The sequence below is a fragment of the Eleutherodactylus coqui genome, chromosome 8 (genome assembly GCF_035609145.1).
Source record: "Eleutherodactylus coqui strain aEleCoq1 chromosome 8, aEleCoq1.hap1, whole genome shotgun sequence".
Classification (NCBI taxonomy): Eukaryota; Metazoa; Chordata; class Amphibia; order Anura; family Eleutherodactylidae; genus Eleutherodactylus; species Eleutherodactylus coqui.
The window spans coordinates 204387610-204400631 of NC_089844.1; the positions used below are offsets into that span (position 1 = coordinate 204387610).

The 13022-nt window shown below is 53.6% G+C and overlaps 4 protein-coding genes across 4 annotated transcripts; 1 reads left to right on the forward strand and 3 right to left on the reverse strand.

Moving 5' to 3' along the window:
• Positions 1–1715: 1715 nt before the first annotated feature.
• On the reverse strand, positions 1716–2127 carry LOC136577744 (histone H2A type 1-like). Its single transcript, XM_066577666.1, has one exon. The coding sequence runs from the start codon at positions 2125–2127 to the stop codon at positions 1732–1734; it is 396 nt and encodes a 131-aa protein (XP_066433763.1). The 3' UTR covers positions 1716–1731.
• Positions 2128–2455: 328 nt separating this feature from the next.
• Positions 2456–2862, forward strand: LOC136577745 (histone H2B 1.1). The gene has a single exon (XM_066577667.1). It carries the CDS (start codon positions 2456–2458, stop codon positions 2834–2836), a length of 381 nt encoding a protein of 126 aa, XP_066433764.1. The 3' UTR covers positions 2837–2862.
• A 2177-nt stretch (positions 2863–5039) lies between these two features.
• LOC136577746 (histone H3) lies at positions 5040–5462 on the reverse strand. Its single transcript, XM_066577669.1, has one exon. It carries the CDS (start codon positions 5448–5450, stop codon positions 5040–5042), a length of 411 nt encoding a protein of 136 aa, XP_066433766.1. The 5' UTR covers positions 5451–5462.
• A 639-nt stretch (positions 5463–6101) lies between these two features.
• On the reverse strand, positions 6102–6761 carry LOC136577747 (histone H1B-like). Its single transcript, XM_066577670.1, has one exon. The coding sequence runs from the start codon at positions 6759–6761 to the stop codon at positions 6102–6104; it is 660 nt and encodes a 219-aa protein (XP_066433767.1).
• Between the last annotated feature and the right edge of the window lie 6261 nt (positions 6762–13022).

A 13022-nucleotide genomic window follows, 5' to 3' on the forward strand; every position in this document is an offset into this window, starting at 1 on the left:
TTGTCTCCTTCACCCCTCCTCCGTCTTCTCTCCCACTGCTTCAGGAGCTGACAGGCCAATCGGCTGCACAAGATGGCAAGGGCTCTTGTATTCAGCCAATCAGCAGGGAGAGGGGATGAGCCTTTACTCTAGACTACTGAAAGAAACGCCCCACAATGACGGCCCTGATCAGTAGTTCCCTCTCTGGTCCGCTCACTGTCTATATAGAGTAGGGCTCTGCGCTGAGCAGCTATCGCTTTCTGCTTGTAACGTAGAAGATGTCTGGTCGCGGTAAAGGAGGGAAAGGCCTTGGGAAGGGCGGCGCCAAGCGGCACAGGAAGGTGCTCCGCGATAATATCCAGGGCATCACCAAGCCTGCCATCCGCCGTCTAGCTCGCAGGGGAGGCGTCAAGCGTATCTCCGGCCTCATCTATGAAGAGACTCGCGGCGTCCTGAAAGTCTTCCTGGAGAACGTGATCCGCGACGCCGTCACCTACACCGAGCACGCCAAGCGCAAGACCGTCACCGCTATGGACGTGGTGTACGCGCTCAAGCGCCAGGGCCGCACTCTCTACGGCTTCGGAGGTTAATAATTCTGCTCTTTCTCCATAACACAAAGACTCTTCTCAGAGCCGCCCACCTCTTCCAAGGAAAGGCTGTAATCCAACTCCTTGTGGGGTCGTCAGCAGCGGTGATAGTCTAGGCACTCTGACATGATACAGCGGGGGTGTAGCAGCCTCCCCGTCAGGGTGCCCTTCAGGCTGCGGTCACGGCACGCTTTTAAACCCCTTAACCGATTTAGGGCAGGCAGGTTATGTCTATAATACGCGAGGAGCTGGGCCTGAATTAATGAGTGCGGTGAAGGGTTAACAGACCTGCCGTTGGAGGTCGGGTGGTTTTAGTGCCGCCTATGGGCGGGGCTATAGTCAGATTCTTCCCGCTCATTGGCTGATCACCGGAGATTTTGAACTTCCCGCTCAGTTGATCGCGTCTCCCGCTCTTCCTGTCCTCCACCCATCCATGTAACACGTGTAATCAGTGACCCGGCCGTCTGATAGAGAGGCGCTCGGGGCTGGAGGTAAAGAACCCTCAGATACACCCCCTAATCCCAGCCCTACGACGGGCGGTGGAATCCTCTACCTGCTCCACCCGTAACGCAAGAGGACGTCTAATCCCTGTAGGTTTACTATAATCCAAAACCAGCCTGAGCCGTGCAGGGCTCTGGGAAAGCTGGGTGATATAGCTCCACCTCCATAAAAAGGGCATGGCTGTGGAGTGACATGATGAGCGCACTTCTAAGGGGGCGACCGTGCAGAGCTCTGAGAGGGCTGGATGATGCGGCTGCAACACTTTGTAAGCATACGGCCCACGCAGGACCCTGAGAAAGCTGGGTGTTCTATCCGAAACACAACACAAGCGTTCCGATTCTTGTATATACGTGACCAAACAGAGGACTCTGTTAACCCGTTATCGCAAGGACTGGTGAGCGAGTCCTACAGCCGCCCGTCCTCTGGACATGAGGTCACCTAGAGCAGGACGATTGTCCGCTTCTGCCGGTGACAGGGATGGCCACATTGGCATCCGCCCCAATCTCTGCCTCCTTGTGGAAAGTCCTGTACATTTATACAGTTTCCCGGTGCAGCCGGCGTACCGGCCACCGAGTATCACAGCATAGAAGCGGCGCAGCTCTGTTGTAAGGAGCATGTGGGTGGCTCTTAGAAGAGCCTTTGGTTCTATGGAGGATCAGCGCGATCACTTGCTCTTGCTCGTCTTGCTGCTCTCGGTCTTCTTGGGCAGCAGCACGGCTTGGATGTTGGGCAGGACGCCTCCCTGGGCGATGGTCACCCCACCGAGCAGCTTGTTCAGCTCCTCGTCGTTGCGCACAGCCAGCTGAAGGTGACGGGGGATGATACGGGTCTTCTTGTTGTCCCGGGCGGCATTGCCAGCCAATTCCAGGATCTCAGCGGTCAGATACTCTAGCACTGCTGCCAGATAGACCGGAGCGCCGGCGCCCACCCTCTCAGCGTAGTTGCCCTTGCGGAGAAGCCTGTGTACACGGCCGACAGGGAACTGCAGTCCTGCCCGGGATGAGCGAGTCTTGGCCTTAGCACGGACTTTGCCTCCTTGTTTGCCGCGTCCAGACATCATCTAGCACAGGAAAGCAGAATTAGGAGAAAACAACTTGAAAGTTGTGATAACGAGAAGGCGCAGTTCTGTTGATTTTTATAACCTGCTGCTCCGCCCTCCTCTCTTCTAATTGGGTAGATTTCAATCCACGCAATAGAGGCCAGACTTGAGTAAGAACCAATGAGCTGCACTGGGCGTGGCTAAAGACGCTCACAGAGGCCACATGTCGCTCCAGTAGAACAGCAAGCAGACGGCGGTACTCATTTGCATGGCCTCGCTATAAATACCGCAGCGCTGGGAGGTGCAGGAACACTGTTCTCTCTAGTGAGGAAAGTATCTCTACGTTATCATGCCTGATCCCGCCAAGTCTGCTCCAGCACCCAAGAAGGGCTCCAAGAAAGCCGTGACCAAGACTCAGAAGAAGGACGGCAAGAAGCGTAGGAAGACCAGGAAGGAGAGCTATGCCATCTACGTGTACAAGGTGCTGAAGCAGGTCCACCCTGACACCGGCATCTCCTCCAAGGCCATGGGCATCATGAACTCCTTCGTCAACGACATCTTCGAGCGCATCGCAGGGGAAGCCTCCCGCCTGGCTCACTACAACAAGCGCTCCACCATCACCTCCCGGGAGATCCAGACCGCCGTGCGCCTGCTGCTGCCCGGAGAGCTGGCCAAGCACGCCGTGTCCGAGGGCACCAAGGCCGTCACCAAGTACACCAGCGCCAAGTAATCTGTCTAGTGGTCCGCCGTGCACGATCACCCCAAAGGCTCTTCTAAGAGCCACCCACCCCGTCTACAGCAGAGCTGTCACCTCCTAGTCGGTGTGTAGGTTATTGTAATATGTTGCTGTAGAGTGAATGATAACCAGATTGTGCGCTAGTTCTCTCTTGTGTCTCTTCTGCATCGTGCAGTATAAATGGCATTATTGGGGGAGGCAGCAGCGGAACACAGATGATCATCTCAGACTCCACCGCCTGCTGCGGTTTGGGGCTCCGTTTTCTTCCCCGTGTCCACAAGCGCTCGGGAGGGGGCTCTGTCCTATTGCCTTCCAGCAATAGCAATCATGTCTCCTGCTGGCAGTAGGTGGGGATAGACCGCCGTTATGTCGGCGCGGCTGCCGGGTGTTGATGCATTGCTCCCGGTGTGAGGACAAAGCGGCCGCAGCATTGTTATGGACGATGCCCTGACGGACTGCTCAGAACCCGTGGTTTATATCGCCAGTAATGCAGCTGGGATGAATTAGAAGAAAGCTGCGGATGGTAAAGAGCAACTAGGAGGATCACCGACGGGGAGAAATCCTGACAAGGTGCAGTTCCAGCACATTTTAGGGAATCTCTAGAAACCCAGCGCGGGAGTTCGCGATATTAACCGAGTGTGATCGGTGGAGTGTACAGCGCCGGCCGCATGCTTCCCCCGATATGTACCTGTCCCGGCAGCTCGCTGATAACCCCAACTGTTCTCTCAGAAATGGTTAATACGTGACAGCCGGGCCGGGGAGCTGATAGTGAGCGGACCTGGAGCTTGTGTCCTGGGAATAGGCAGATCTCTAAACCATCCGGGGGACCCGCGGGCAGAAGAGCCGTCACTCTAGAGCACCCGCGGACGCCTCCATACTGGTGGGCACTGTGCGGCGCTCTACCTAGATTTAGTGGCGCCGCACCGGACAATAAAGCCATCAGATAATCGGCGACTGTTGCTGCTCGCGGTACTCTGAGCACAGTGTATCCCCTGCTGATCAGATACCGGCAGCCCTGATCGCCGCTCTATCAGATGCCCCGTCAGTGATTACACGGGTTACATGGAGTGTGTGTGACCGAAGCAGTGGGGTGCACAAGGGGTCGGAGGCAGACGACAAAGTTGTCCAAGGATGACATGCTGGGGGCTGTAGTGCATTGTAGTGGGTACAAGGGGGTAGCGGAGGCAACCCGGGATGCCTGACAATGAGAGGCTTGAAGCGCCAGGGAGGGGGAGCATGACGAGAAGAGCCTCACACTCCCCAGCTCCGCATGTAGAGGTGTCCAGGCGCCTCTTGACTCCTTTTACTCCAGCGGCCACAAAGGGAACGATAGCGGTGCAGGGACCAGAGTAGCAGCAGCAGTGGGAATGGGAGCAAAGATAGCCTGGCGGGGACCAGAGTGACAGCGGCCATCCCCTCACATAGAGGCGCAGACCGTATCTCTCAGAGATCTGCAGGGCCACCCTCTTGCCTAGGTTAATTTAGTGCTGCGGCTATATCATTCAGCTCTCCCAGAGTCCTGCAACACGATGTCAGTGCAGTATTCTGGGAGAGCTGGGTGCTATGACCGCAACTCTATATAAAATAATGGCTCCGCGGGTCCTTGGGAGATCTTGGTGCAATTGCAGCACTTCTATATGAGAGGACGGCCGTGCAGGACGCCTCCAATATGGTAGCACTACACGGATTAGCGGGCAGGCCGTATGCTTTAGTGCAAGGAGGACATACAATCAGTGCGCCGCAGCCTGCTTCCTCCTCTCTATCGGTAGAGCCGACTAGAGCCTGAAGTACGCGCGGGCCAGGAAGCTCTTCCTTCCTTTTTGTATTGCTTTCTTTCTCCTTGGTACAATGAGATAATATCCACATATAAAATACATCCTCAACACTAATCCCTTCCCTCCCGGCGGACTACAGGAACCGATAGATGCCTCTCACTGACAACTTCATCGCTTTGTCTCTTTCTACAATATGGAAATATGAGAAAATGGCATAAATTACCCGAGGTACTGACTAGGTCACTGAAGGGGTTAACAGACCACCTCCTGCTGACGACACATTATTGCGGACAGGCTGGCTGTGAACCCAAATGGGAAGGGAATCGGAAGAATGACAGCGGAGGACAGGATGCAGCTCGTTTGAGGAGGATTTGGTGGCTCTGAAAAGAGCCTTTGTGTTCTATGCGGTGCCCAGAGCAGATCTAAGCCCTCTCTCCGCGAATCCTGCGGGCCAGCTGGATGTCTTTGGGCATAATGGTGACCCGCTTGGCGTGGATGGCGCACAGATTGGTGTCCTCGAACAGTCCTACCAGGTAAGCCTCGCTGGCCTCCTGCAGGGCCATGACCGCTGAGCTCTGGAAGCGCAGGTCAGTCTTGAAGTCCTGGGCGATCTCTCTCACCAGGCGCTGGAAGGGAAGCTTACGGATCAGCAGCTCGGTGGACTTCTGGTAGCGACGGATTTCACGGAGAGCCACTGTACCTGGACGGTAGCGGTGAGGCTTCTTCACTCCGCCGGTGGCAGGAGCGCTCTTCCTGGCGGCCTTCGTAGCCAGCTGCTTGCGGGGAGCTTTCCCTCCGGTGGATTTACGAGCGGTCTGCTTGGTTCTGGCCATAGCGCTGCTGTAGAGATGCACACAGATGTGATATGATGGGAGCCGTAGAAAGAGCAGAGCCTTTATACCCTACTTGCTCTTCCCTATTGGCTCTTAGAAACAACGCCCCCTACATCTCATTGGCTTTTTCGAACAAACCACTAGCCCGCCAAAACGCTTGATGCCCGCGACCAATCAGCGTTCGGCAGAGGCTAGCCCCACCTCACCCTATCAGGCCACTGCATGATACGTACGGGTGTCTGTGAAATCATGTTCTCAGCTGCTTCCCTGCATTGATATGTCCGCAGAAACACGCACTCCACGCTGCACGGCAGTCTCCCCCATTAGAAGCTGCGCTGCTTTTATGGGAAATGCATTAGGTCGGCGAGTCCCCTCCCTCTTCACACTCAGCCCGGCATCCATACACGCGTTGTATAGGTCACAGTGCCCAACAGTAACGGGGATGATGCGGCGACAATGTCTCGTATTACTCCCCCTCTACAGCCTCCCCCTCGCTCCCTAGACTCCCAACTGATATGAAGTCCCCTGTAGCCGCTATGGGGGCGCTGCTATCTAGAACAGCATTCGAGGCAGCGATAATACAGCTCTGCGGTGAGAAGGTGGCGGCTCTGAAAAGAGCCTTTGTGGGGTAAATGCATGGGCGGCTTCAGCTTATTTCTTAGCCGCACTCCTCTTGGCTTTAACAGCCTTCTTAGCCGGACTCTTGGCAGCTTTGGGTTTGGCCACCTTCTTAGCCGGACTCTTCGTCACCTTCTTGGGCTTTGGGGCGGCCTTCGGCTTTGAGGCTTTCTTCGGGCTCTTGGCCACTTTCTTGGCGGCGGCCGCTGCAGGTTTCTTTGCTTTTTTCGGGCTTTTGGCCGGAGCCTTCTTGGGCTTCTTAGGAGATTTCGCCGCTTTCTTGGCTCCAGCGGGCTTCTTGGGCTTGGCCGCAGACGCTGGCTTCTTTTTGGCCGGCTTGTCCTTAGTCTCCTGCTTCTTGTTCAGCTTGAAGGAGCCGGAGGCGCCGCTGCCTTTCACCTGGAGCAGGCTGCCCTTGGTGACCAGAGACTTGACGGCCAGCTTCAGGCGGCTGTTATTCTTCTCTACATCGTACCCTCCGGCAGCCAGAGCCTTCTTCAGGGCGGCTAGAGACACGCCGCTGCGCTCTTTAGAGGCGGACACGGCTCTGACGATCAGCTCCGACACGCCGGGACCGGAGGACTTCTTGCTTTTCTTGGCGCCCCCTGCGGCGGATTTCTTCGGCTGCTTCTTGGATTTGGCAGCCGGCTCGGCGGCAGGAGGAGGAGCGGCGGCTGGCGCGGTTTCTGCCATTGTGTGCTGCGGTAATCAAATACTAAAACTCTCCTGGAAGAGAAACTCTGAGAGCGGCGCTGGTGGCGCCTCTTATATGTACAGCGGCCGCGCTCTGATTGGCTCGTGAGCAGGCCCGTCCTGAGCTGCTATTGGCTGACACTGAGCACAGCTACTGCCTTATCCCATCCGGGCCTCCTCTCCGCTCCGTTCTCCTCTTGTGCTTCCCTGCCCGGGATAAGAGTCCGTTACCGGTCAGAACCGGACAGGAGAGCTCGCTTTCAACGTGACTCCTCACTCTCTGACATCCCATGCAACCGTTTATAGCCGCCGCTGGCGGAGGTTCCGGGGAGGAGCGGAGAGGAGGCCACGAGATCTTCGCCATAGTTCTCCCGATCTGCACATCACCGCCTATCTGCGGAGATAAAACCGCTGCGGGAGCGCCTTCCCTCTATTCCTGGCCCTTGTCACCATCCCCGGGATCTACTCCACAATCTCCATCGCGCAGAAGCTGATTGCACAATGTGAGGACGACCTGGAGCTGCCGAGAGCCCAGAGGTGTAGCACAGGCGGCGCCTCCGCTCACTGCCAGCTCCCGGGTGCTGAATGTATAATGTATATACTGCAGACTTCTCTATACTGCGGCGCAATGTAAGATGAGGAAACCCAGTACCCCCCTGTACACTCAGACGATCGGGAATGCCACACGTTATCGTCCCTTTAATACCCCGGACATGATGGGTGTGGTTGTCCACAAGAAGAAGCGATTCTTCTTCTCTGCAGGTGCATGTCCTCCCGCGGGCTGCTGCCCGTTCTATATCATCCCAGGGATACCATGTGCTGGACGTGACGGCCATTGCATCGGCTCTGTAGTTCCCATCAATCGTTGACGGTGAAGATGGAACTTGGGATTTGGCTGAAGAGCGGTGGCATCTAACAACGCTCTAATCGGGATGTAGATCGCCAAGAAATGACGCCTGAACAAAGCCTTCTACCCGCGGGTCTCCTGCAGCCGGCGATGGCCTGTCAGTCACTGATGTCCGAGCGGAGCAGTGATACAGCGGGACTCTCAGCGCCAGATCCAGTGCCACAGTCGGTGACATCGTACAGAACCCGCAGGGAGGGTTCTACTGTAGATCCCCGGGGCAGCAGATGTTGTACAGTGTCCGCTGGGATTCCTATGGCAGAGCGTGTTGGCCCAGAAAGCTTTCACAGACCCTGAAGGGCCATCGGTACTGTGAGACCCCCCGCTTCTCCCACAACCCGGTCCCATATACCCCTCCAGATCGCTAATCAGCTCTTCTATTTAGCGCCCAATGAGGCTACCCAGAAAGAGAGCAGTGCAGGGGCGGCTAGTGGAGCTCTTGTAGGCAAGCCGCTGCTCCGGCCGAACAGCAGCGCACAGTCATCGGCAGAGCTGGCCACCAGCGGCGCCATGGACAGCGAGAGCGGGGTTCGCCGTGGCAGCGGCGCCAGTGCCATCGGTGTACGGGAGCGGAGGCCAGCGCGTAGGGTGACAGCGGCGCCGGCTGCTGCGGCCGACGGGGACAGGAGCTGGGATGGGCAAAGCTGTCCAGCGAGCGCCCGGGGGGAAACGAGCGTAGATGTCAATCCGGCGGGAAGATGTGTGAGACAGGACCAGAGATGGGAATCCGCCTGGGAGATATGTGAGCTTGCCAGGGGAATGGGCGGTACATGTGGGGAGGTGTGTGTGCGGCAGCCGGTCCACCGTCGTGCCCCTCGCCTAGACGTACCATCTAACTCGGGGCTCCCAACCCATGTTTCCACCCTTACATCCGCTGGAGACATAATGCACCAGGGCCGCTCAGCTGTAAGTGAATAGGAGCAACGCAGATGGTACGGCATCAGTACATTTAACCCTTAACCCACTAGTCTCCGGTCACTGTATCTACCTGCAGTCATACATGTAAAGGCAGTAGCCGCAGTACACGGTGCGGCCGGCGGGTCAATAATCTGCTCACAATGAACAACATGGACATACAATGGAGAACAATACAATAAATGAGTTCTGAATGTAATGTTTATGTAAAGGTCGCCGTGTCCGTACAAAGGGTCTAGTGTTCTTGTGTCACATTGTGTGCAAGTAGTAGCGGCAAAGGGCGACCTTTAGGCTGATATCTTGTCACGGAGTGTTGTTCAATCTTTGGCAATCCGGACTGATGCCCCAATAATAGTCGGCTATGATATATGCACCCCGTCTACCCTGATACCCTGCCTCCATGACCTTCACATCTTGGTGGGATCGTCCACCTTGCTCATGGCTGAGGGCACCAAGGTTTTCCGGGAAGTTACCACGATGGCTGAGCAGAAAATGCCCCTCGCTGCTGATGTTGCAGCATTGTGTAGATCCGGACAAACTGCGGACAAACCCTCATTAGCAAGGCACACTTTAGCTAAGCACCACACTACCTCCAACCAAGCACAAGCACTGCCTGCGGGACACATCGCTGCCTCTTCTCCTGGGTCACATGCTGCCCAACCCCCACCCCGCACCACCCTGCGTCTGCAGCGCACACAAAAGTGACACATTGACGTTTGATCTTCATTCCAATCCTGTGCCACCTCCGTCAGGAGCTGCAAACGTGGGCATGCGTTACATAGCAATGGGGAATCCATGTGCCCACACAGTATTCATTCTGTCTAGGTGTCGCATAGCTCAATCGACACAGCAAGGGGAAAGCCATCTGCACTCTGCCCTCTACCCAAGTCAGCCAGTGTCTTTGTGCCAGACAGGTCAAACACTGCGATGGGAACTAAGTGTGCACCAACAGCTTGGGTGGTTCCTAGGCAACCCAAGACATGAACAATAAATAAATCAGAGCGGCCAAACATGGCAGACTTGGACCGCGCCAACAACATAGGCCTCGGCCAACAGCTTCAGCAATCGTAGGCATGAAGCGGACTTCAATGCTAGTTCATCTGCGACGGGCTCATTAAATCAGTTAGCTTTCCTTTCACCACTCCAATGACTGGATTAGCAGGGGAAAGTTGCACAGCCCCAACCTGGCGCAGTTGCAGTTCCCCCGGGACATAGTCCTCGGCCAACAGCTTCAGCAATCATAGGCAGGAAGCGGACTTTCACTGCACCCAGGACATAGGCCTCTGCACAAACCCTCAGCAATCGTGCGCCTAGAGCGGACTCCCATGCTAGCATAGCTGTGAACGTCTCATTAGCGCTGTATCGCTCCTCTTGTTTGTCCCAATGCAGCGCCCCGGATAGCTGAGGTAACGTGAGATAAAATACAGGTTGGCTTCGGCCAACACTGCATGCTAGTCAGTCTGGCCTTTTTTCATAGTCACAGGCAGGTACAACCCTGCTATGGGAAGTCTGGGTTGACCCACAGCATGGGTGGGTCCCAGGAAGTACACACATAAATCCCATTGCAGTGCCCCAGATAGCTGAGCTAACGTGCGATAAAGTACAGGTTTGCTTCGGCCCACACGGCATGCCCTAGTCAGTCTGGGTTTTTTGGGGGGTCAGATACGTAGAACACTGCGATGGGAACACTTAGTGCACCCATACTATACAAAGACCCCTGTAATATTCCTGTAGCAAAGGTATAAGCTGACCCCACTAACAGTTATGCTGCAGAAGTCCAGGGAGACCCTATTAACACTTCTGTAGTAATAGTATAGACGGACCCCTGTAACATTTCAGTAGCTGCAGTATAGGCAGAGCCCAGTATCAGTTACATTTCAGTAGTAACAGTATCGACAGACCCCTGTAACATTTCCGTAACAGCAGTATAGTCAGAGCCCAGTAACATTCCCGTAACAGCAGTATAGGCAGAGCCCAGTATTAGTAACATTTCAGTAGTAACAGTATAGACAGACCCCAGTGACATTTCCGTAGCAGCAGCATAGGCAGAGCCCAGTATTAGTAACATTTCAGTAGTAACATTATAGACAGACCCCAGTGACCTTTCCGTAGCAGCAGCATAGGCAGAGCCTAATATTAGTAACATTTTAGTTGCAGAAGTATACACAGACCCCAGAAACATTTATGTAGCAACAGTATTGGCAGATCCCTGTAACATTTCTGCAGCTGAAGTATAGGCAGGCCCCTGTAACGTTAATGCAGTTACACTCCTCTCCTTTGGCCCAAACAAGTTTCTCCGATAACTGTGGTAACACTAGAGAAAGCACATGATGTGCATTGCTGATCCCCTGACCCCAAGCGGGAGGAGGTGGCATTACAAGGCCAAGACACCATGACCAGGACCCGCTATAGTCTGTGTGGGAAGCACGTTAGCGGGGCCAGGGTCAGGCTCGGTTCCAAGCCTCCACCTTTGTGACCCAAGGTGCCCTGAGTTACATAGCAACAAGAAATCCATGTGTCGCAACATAGATAGCTCAACACTGGAAGAGGCAGTCTTTGCGTTCCTTGGCCTAGCCTATGCTGTAAGTGCACAAAGATGGTATTACACAGGAAGAAATCGGAGTGCCCAACCATGGGAGAGTTTTGCCCCGCCAAGCAACTTGGCCTCGGACAGCAATTCAGGCCTAGTCAGCCACTGTACTATTTGTGCCACACAGGTAAAACACCGCGATGGGAAGACTTAGTGCACCCATAGTATAGACAGACCGCTGTAACATTAATGTAGCAAAGGTATATACACACCCTAGGAACATTTCTGTAGCAGCAGTATAGGCAAACCCCTGTAACATTTGTGTAGTGGAAGTATAGGCAGACCCCAGTAACATTTCTGTAGCAGCAGTATAGGCAAACCCCTGTAACATTTGTGTAGTGGAAGTATAGGCAGACCCCAGTAACATTTTTGTAGCAGCAGTATAGGCAGACCCCAGTACCATTTATGTAGTGGAAGTATAGGCAGACCCCAGTAACATTTCTCTAGCAGCAATATACGCAGACCCCAGTACCATTTCTGTAGCAGCAGACCCCTGTAACATTTATGTAGCAGAAGCGTATGCAGACCCCAGTACCATTTTTGTAGCAGCAGTATAGGCTGTGAGGAAGGAGGAGCAGCAGCCAGAGGATTCAGAGTTTCAGCAGTGGGTGGCGTAGAAGACTGGGTGCCTGATACATTGCTGGATGCATTTTCTGCCATCCACGACAGGACCTGCTCACACTGCTCTGTTTGCAATAAAGGTCTACCACGTGGACCCACAAATTGTGATATGAAGCTGGGGACCCCAGAAACTTGCCTCTCTCCAATCCTGCAGCAGCCGGCTGGGATACACCTGGACCAGGAACTTGGCCTGTGCCCACATCCTCACTTGGAACTCCGTATCCTCGCCCACATCCTCTACCCCTACACCTCAGCATGGTGGATTACGAATAGAGCAGACACCGACCGCTGTAAATAATTATGGAATCATATGCGTACACTTTCACGCAGAGAGCGGAATCGTAACACTAACTCCAGGCAGAAAAAAATGTAAGCAATGCAATAGTGATGCACCAGAACTCCCGCCAGGCACCCAGTAAAATGCAGACGCTCAGCGGTAGCCCTAAGTAGGAGCTTATTGGGTTTTTTTTTTGGTCAAAGAATACAGGCTATATAGTGTGTATATCACTTTCCCTCTATCAGTCGCTGTGGCCGTATGTTGTGCGTCTCTAATTCACTGCAGACACAGCCCGGTGTAAATGATCTTGGGATTATGTGCGTAGACTTTGTCACTGAGAGCGGTCTAATAAGGCAAACTCCAGGCAGAAAAAAAATAGTCAGGAAGGCCGCAAACAGGCCTAAGTGCAATAGTGATGGACTACAACTCCCATCAGACAACCTGTAAAATGCACACGGTCACAGGTAGCCGTAAGAAGGAGCTTTTATTTATTTATTTAAAGAAAAAAAAAAAAAAAAAACAGTTATATAGCGTGTATATGACTTCCCCTCTATCAGGGGGGGCTGTCGCCGTACGTTGTGCGTGAAGTTGACCGCAGACACAGAGTGGTGTAAAAAATTGGAATTATTGGCGTACAGTTGGAGGCTGACAGCGGTATTCTAACGCCAACTGCAGCCAGGGGAAAAAAAAATATATATATATATATATATATATATATATATATATATATATATATATATATATATATATATATATAGATATGTGTATATAGATATATATATATATATATATATATATATATATATATATATATATATATATATATATATACACACGGAAGGCTGCAAACAGGCCTAGCTGTGCAATAGTGATGAACTACAACTCCCATCCGACAACCTGTAAAATGCACACGGTCACAGGTAGCCCTAAGGACCATTGGGGTTCTTGTACACA

Bases quoted from the DNA above. Each gene is read 5' to 3' on its own strand.
- LOC136577744 (XM_066577666.1), bottom strand. From the start codon at position 2,127: ATGATGTCTGGACGCGGCAAACAAGGAGGCAAAGTCCGTGCTAAGGCC.
- LOC136577745 (XM_066577667.1), top strand. From the start codon at position 2,456: ATGCCTGATCCCGCCAAGTCTGCTCCAGCACCCAAGAAGGGCTCCAAG.
- LOC136577746 (XM_066577669.1), bottom strand. From the start codon at position 5,450: ATGGCCAGAACCAAGCAGACCGCTCGTAAATCCACCGGAGGGAAAGCT.
- LOC136577747 (XM_066577670.1), bottom strand. From the start codon at position 6,761: ATGGCAGAAACCGCGCCAGCCGCCGCTCCTCCTCCTGCCGCCGAGCCG.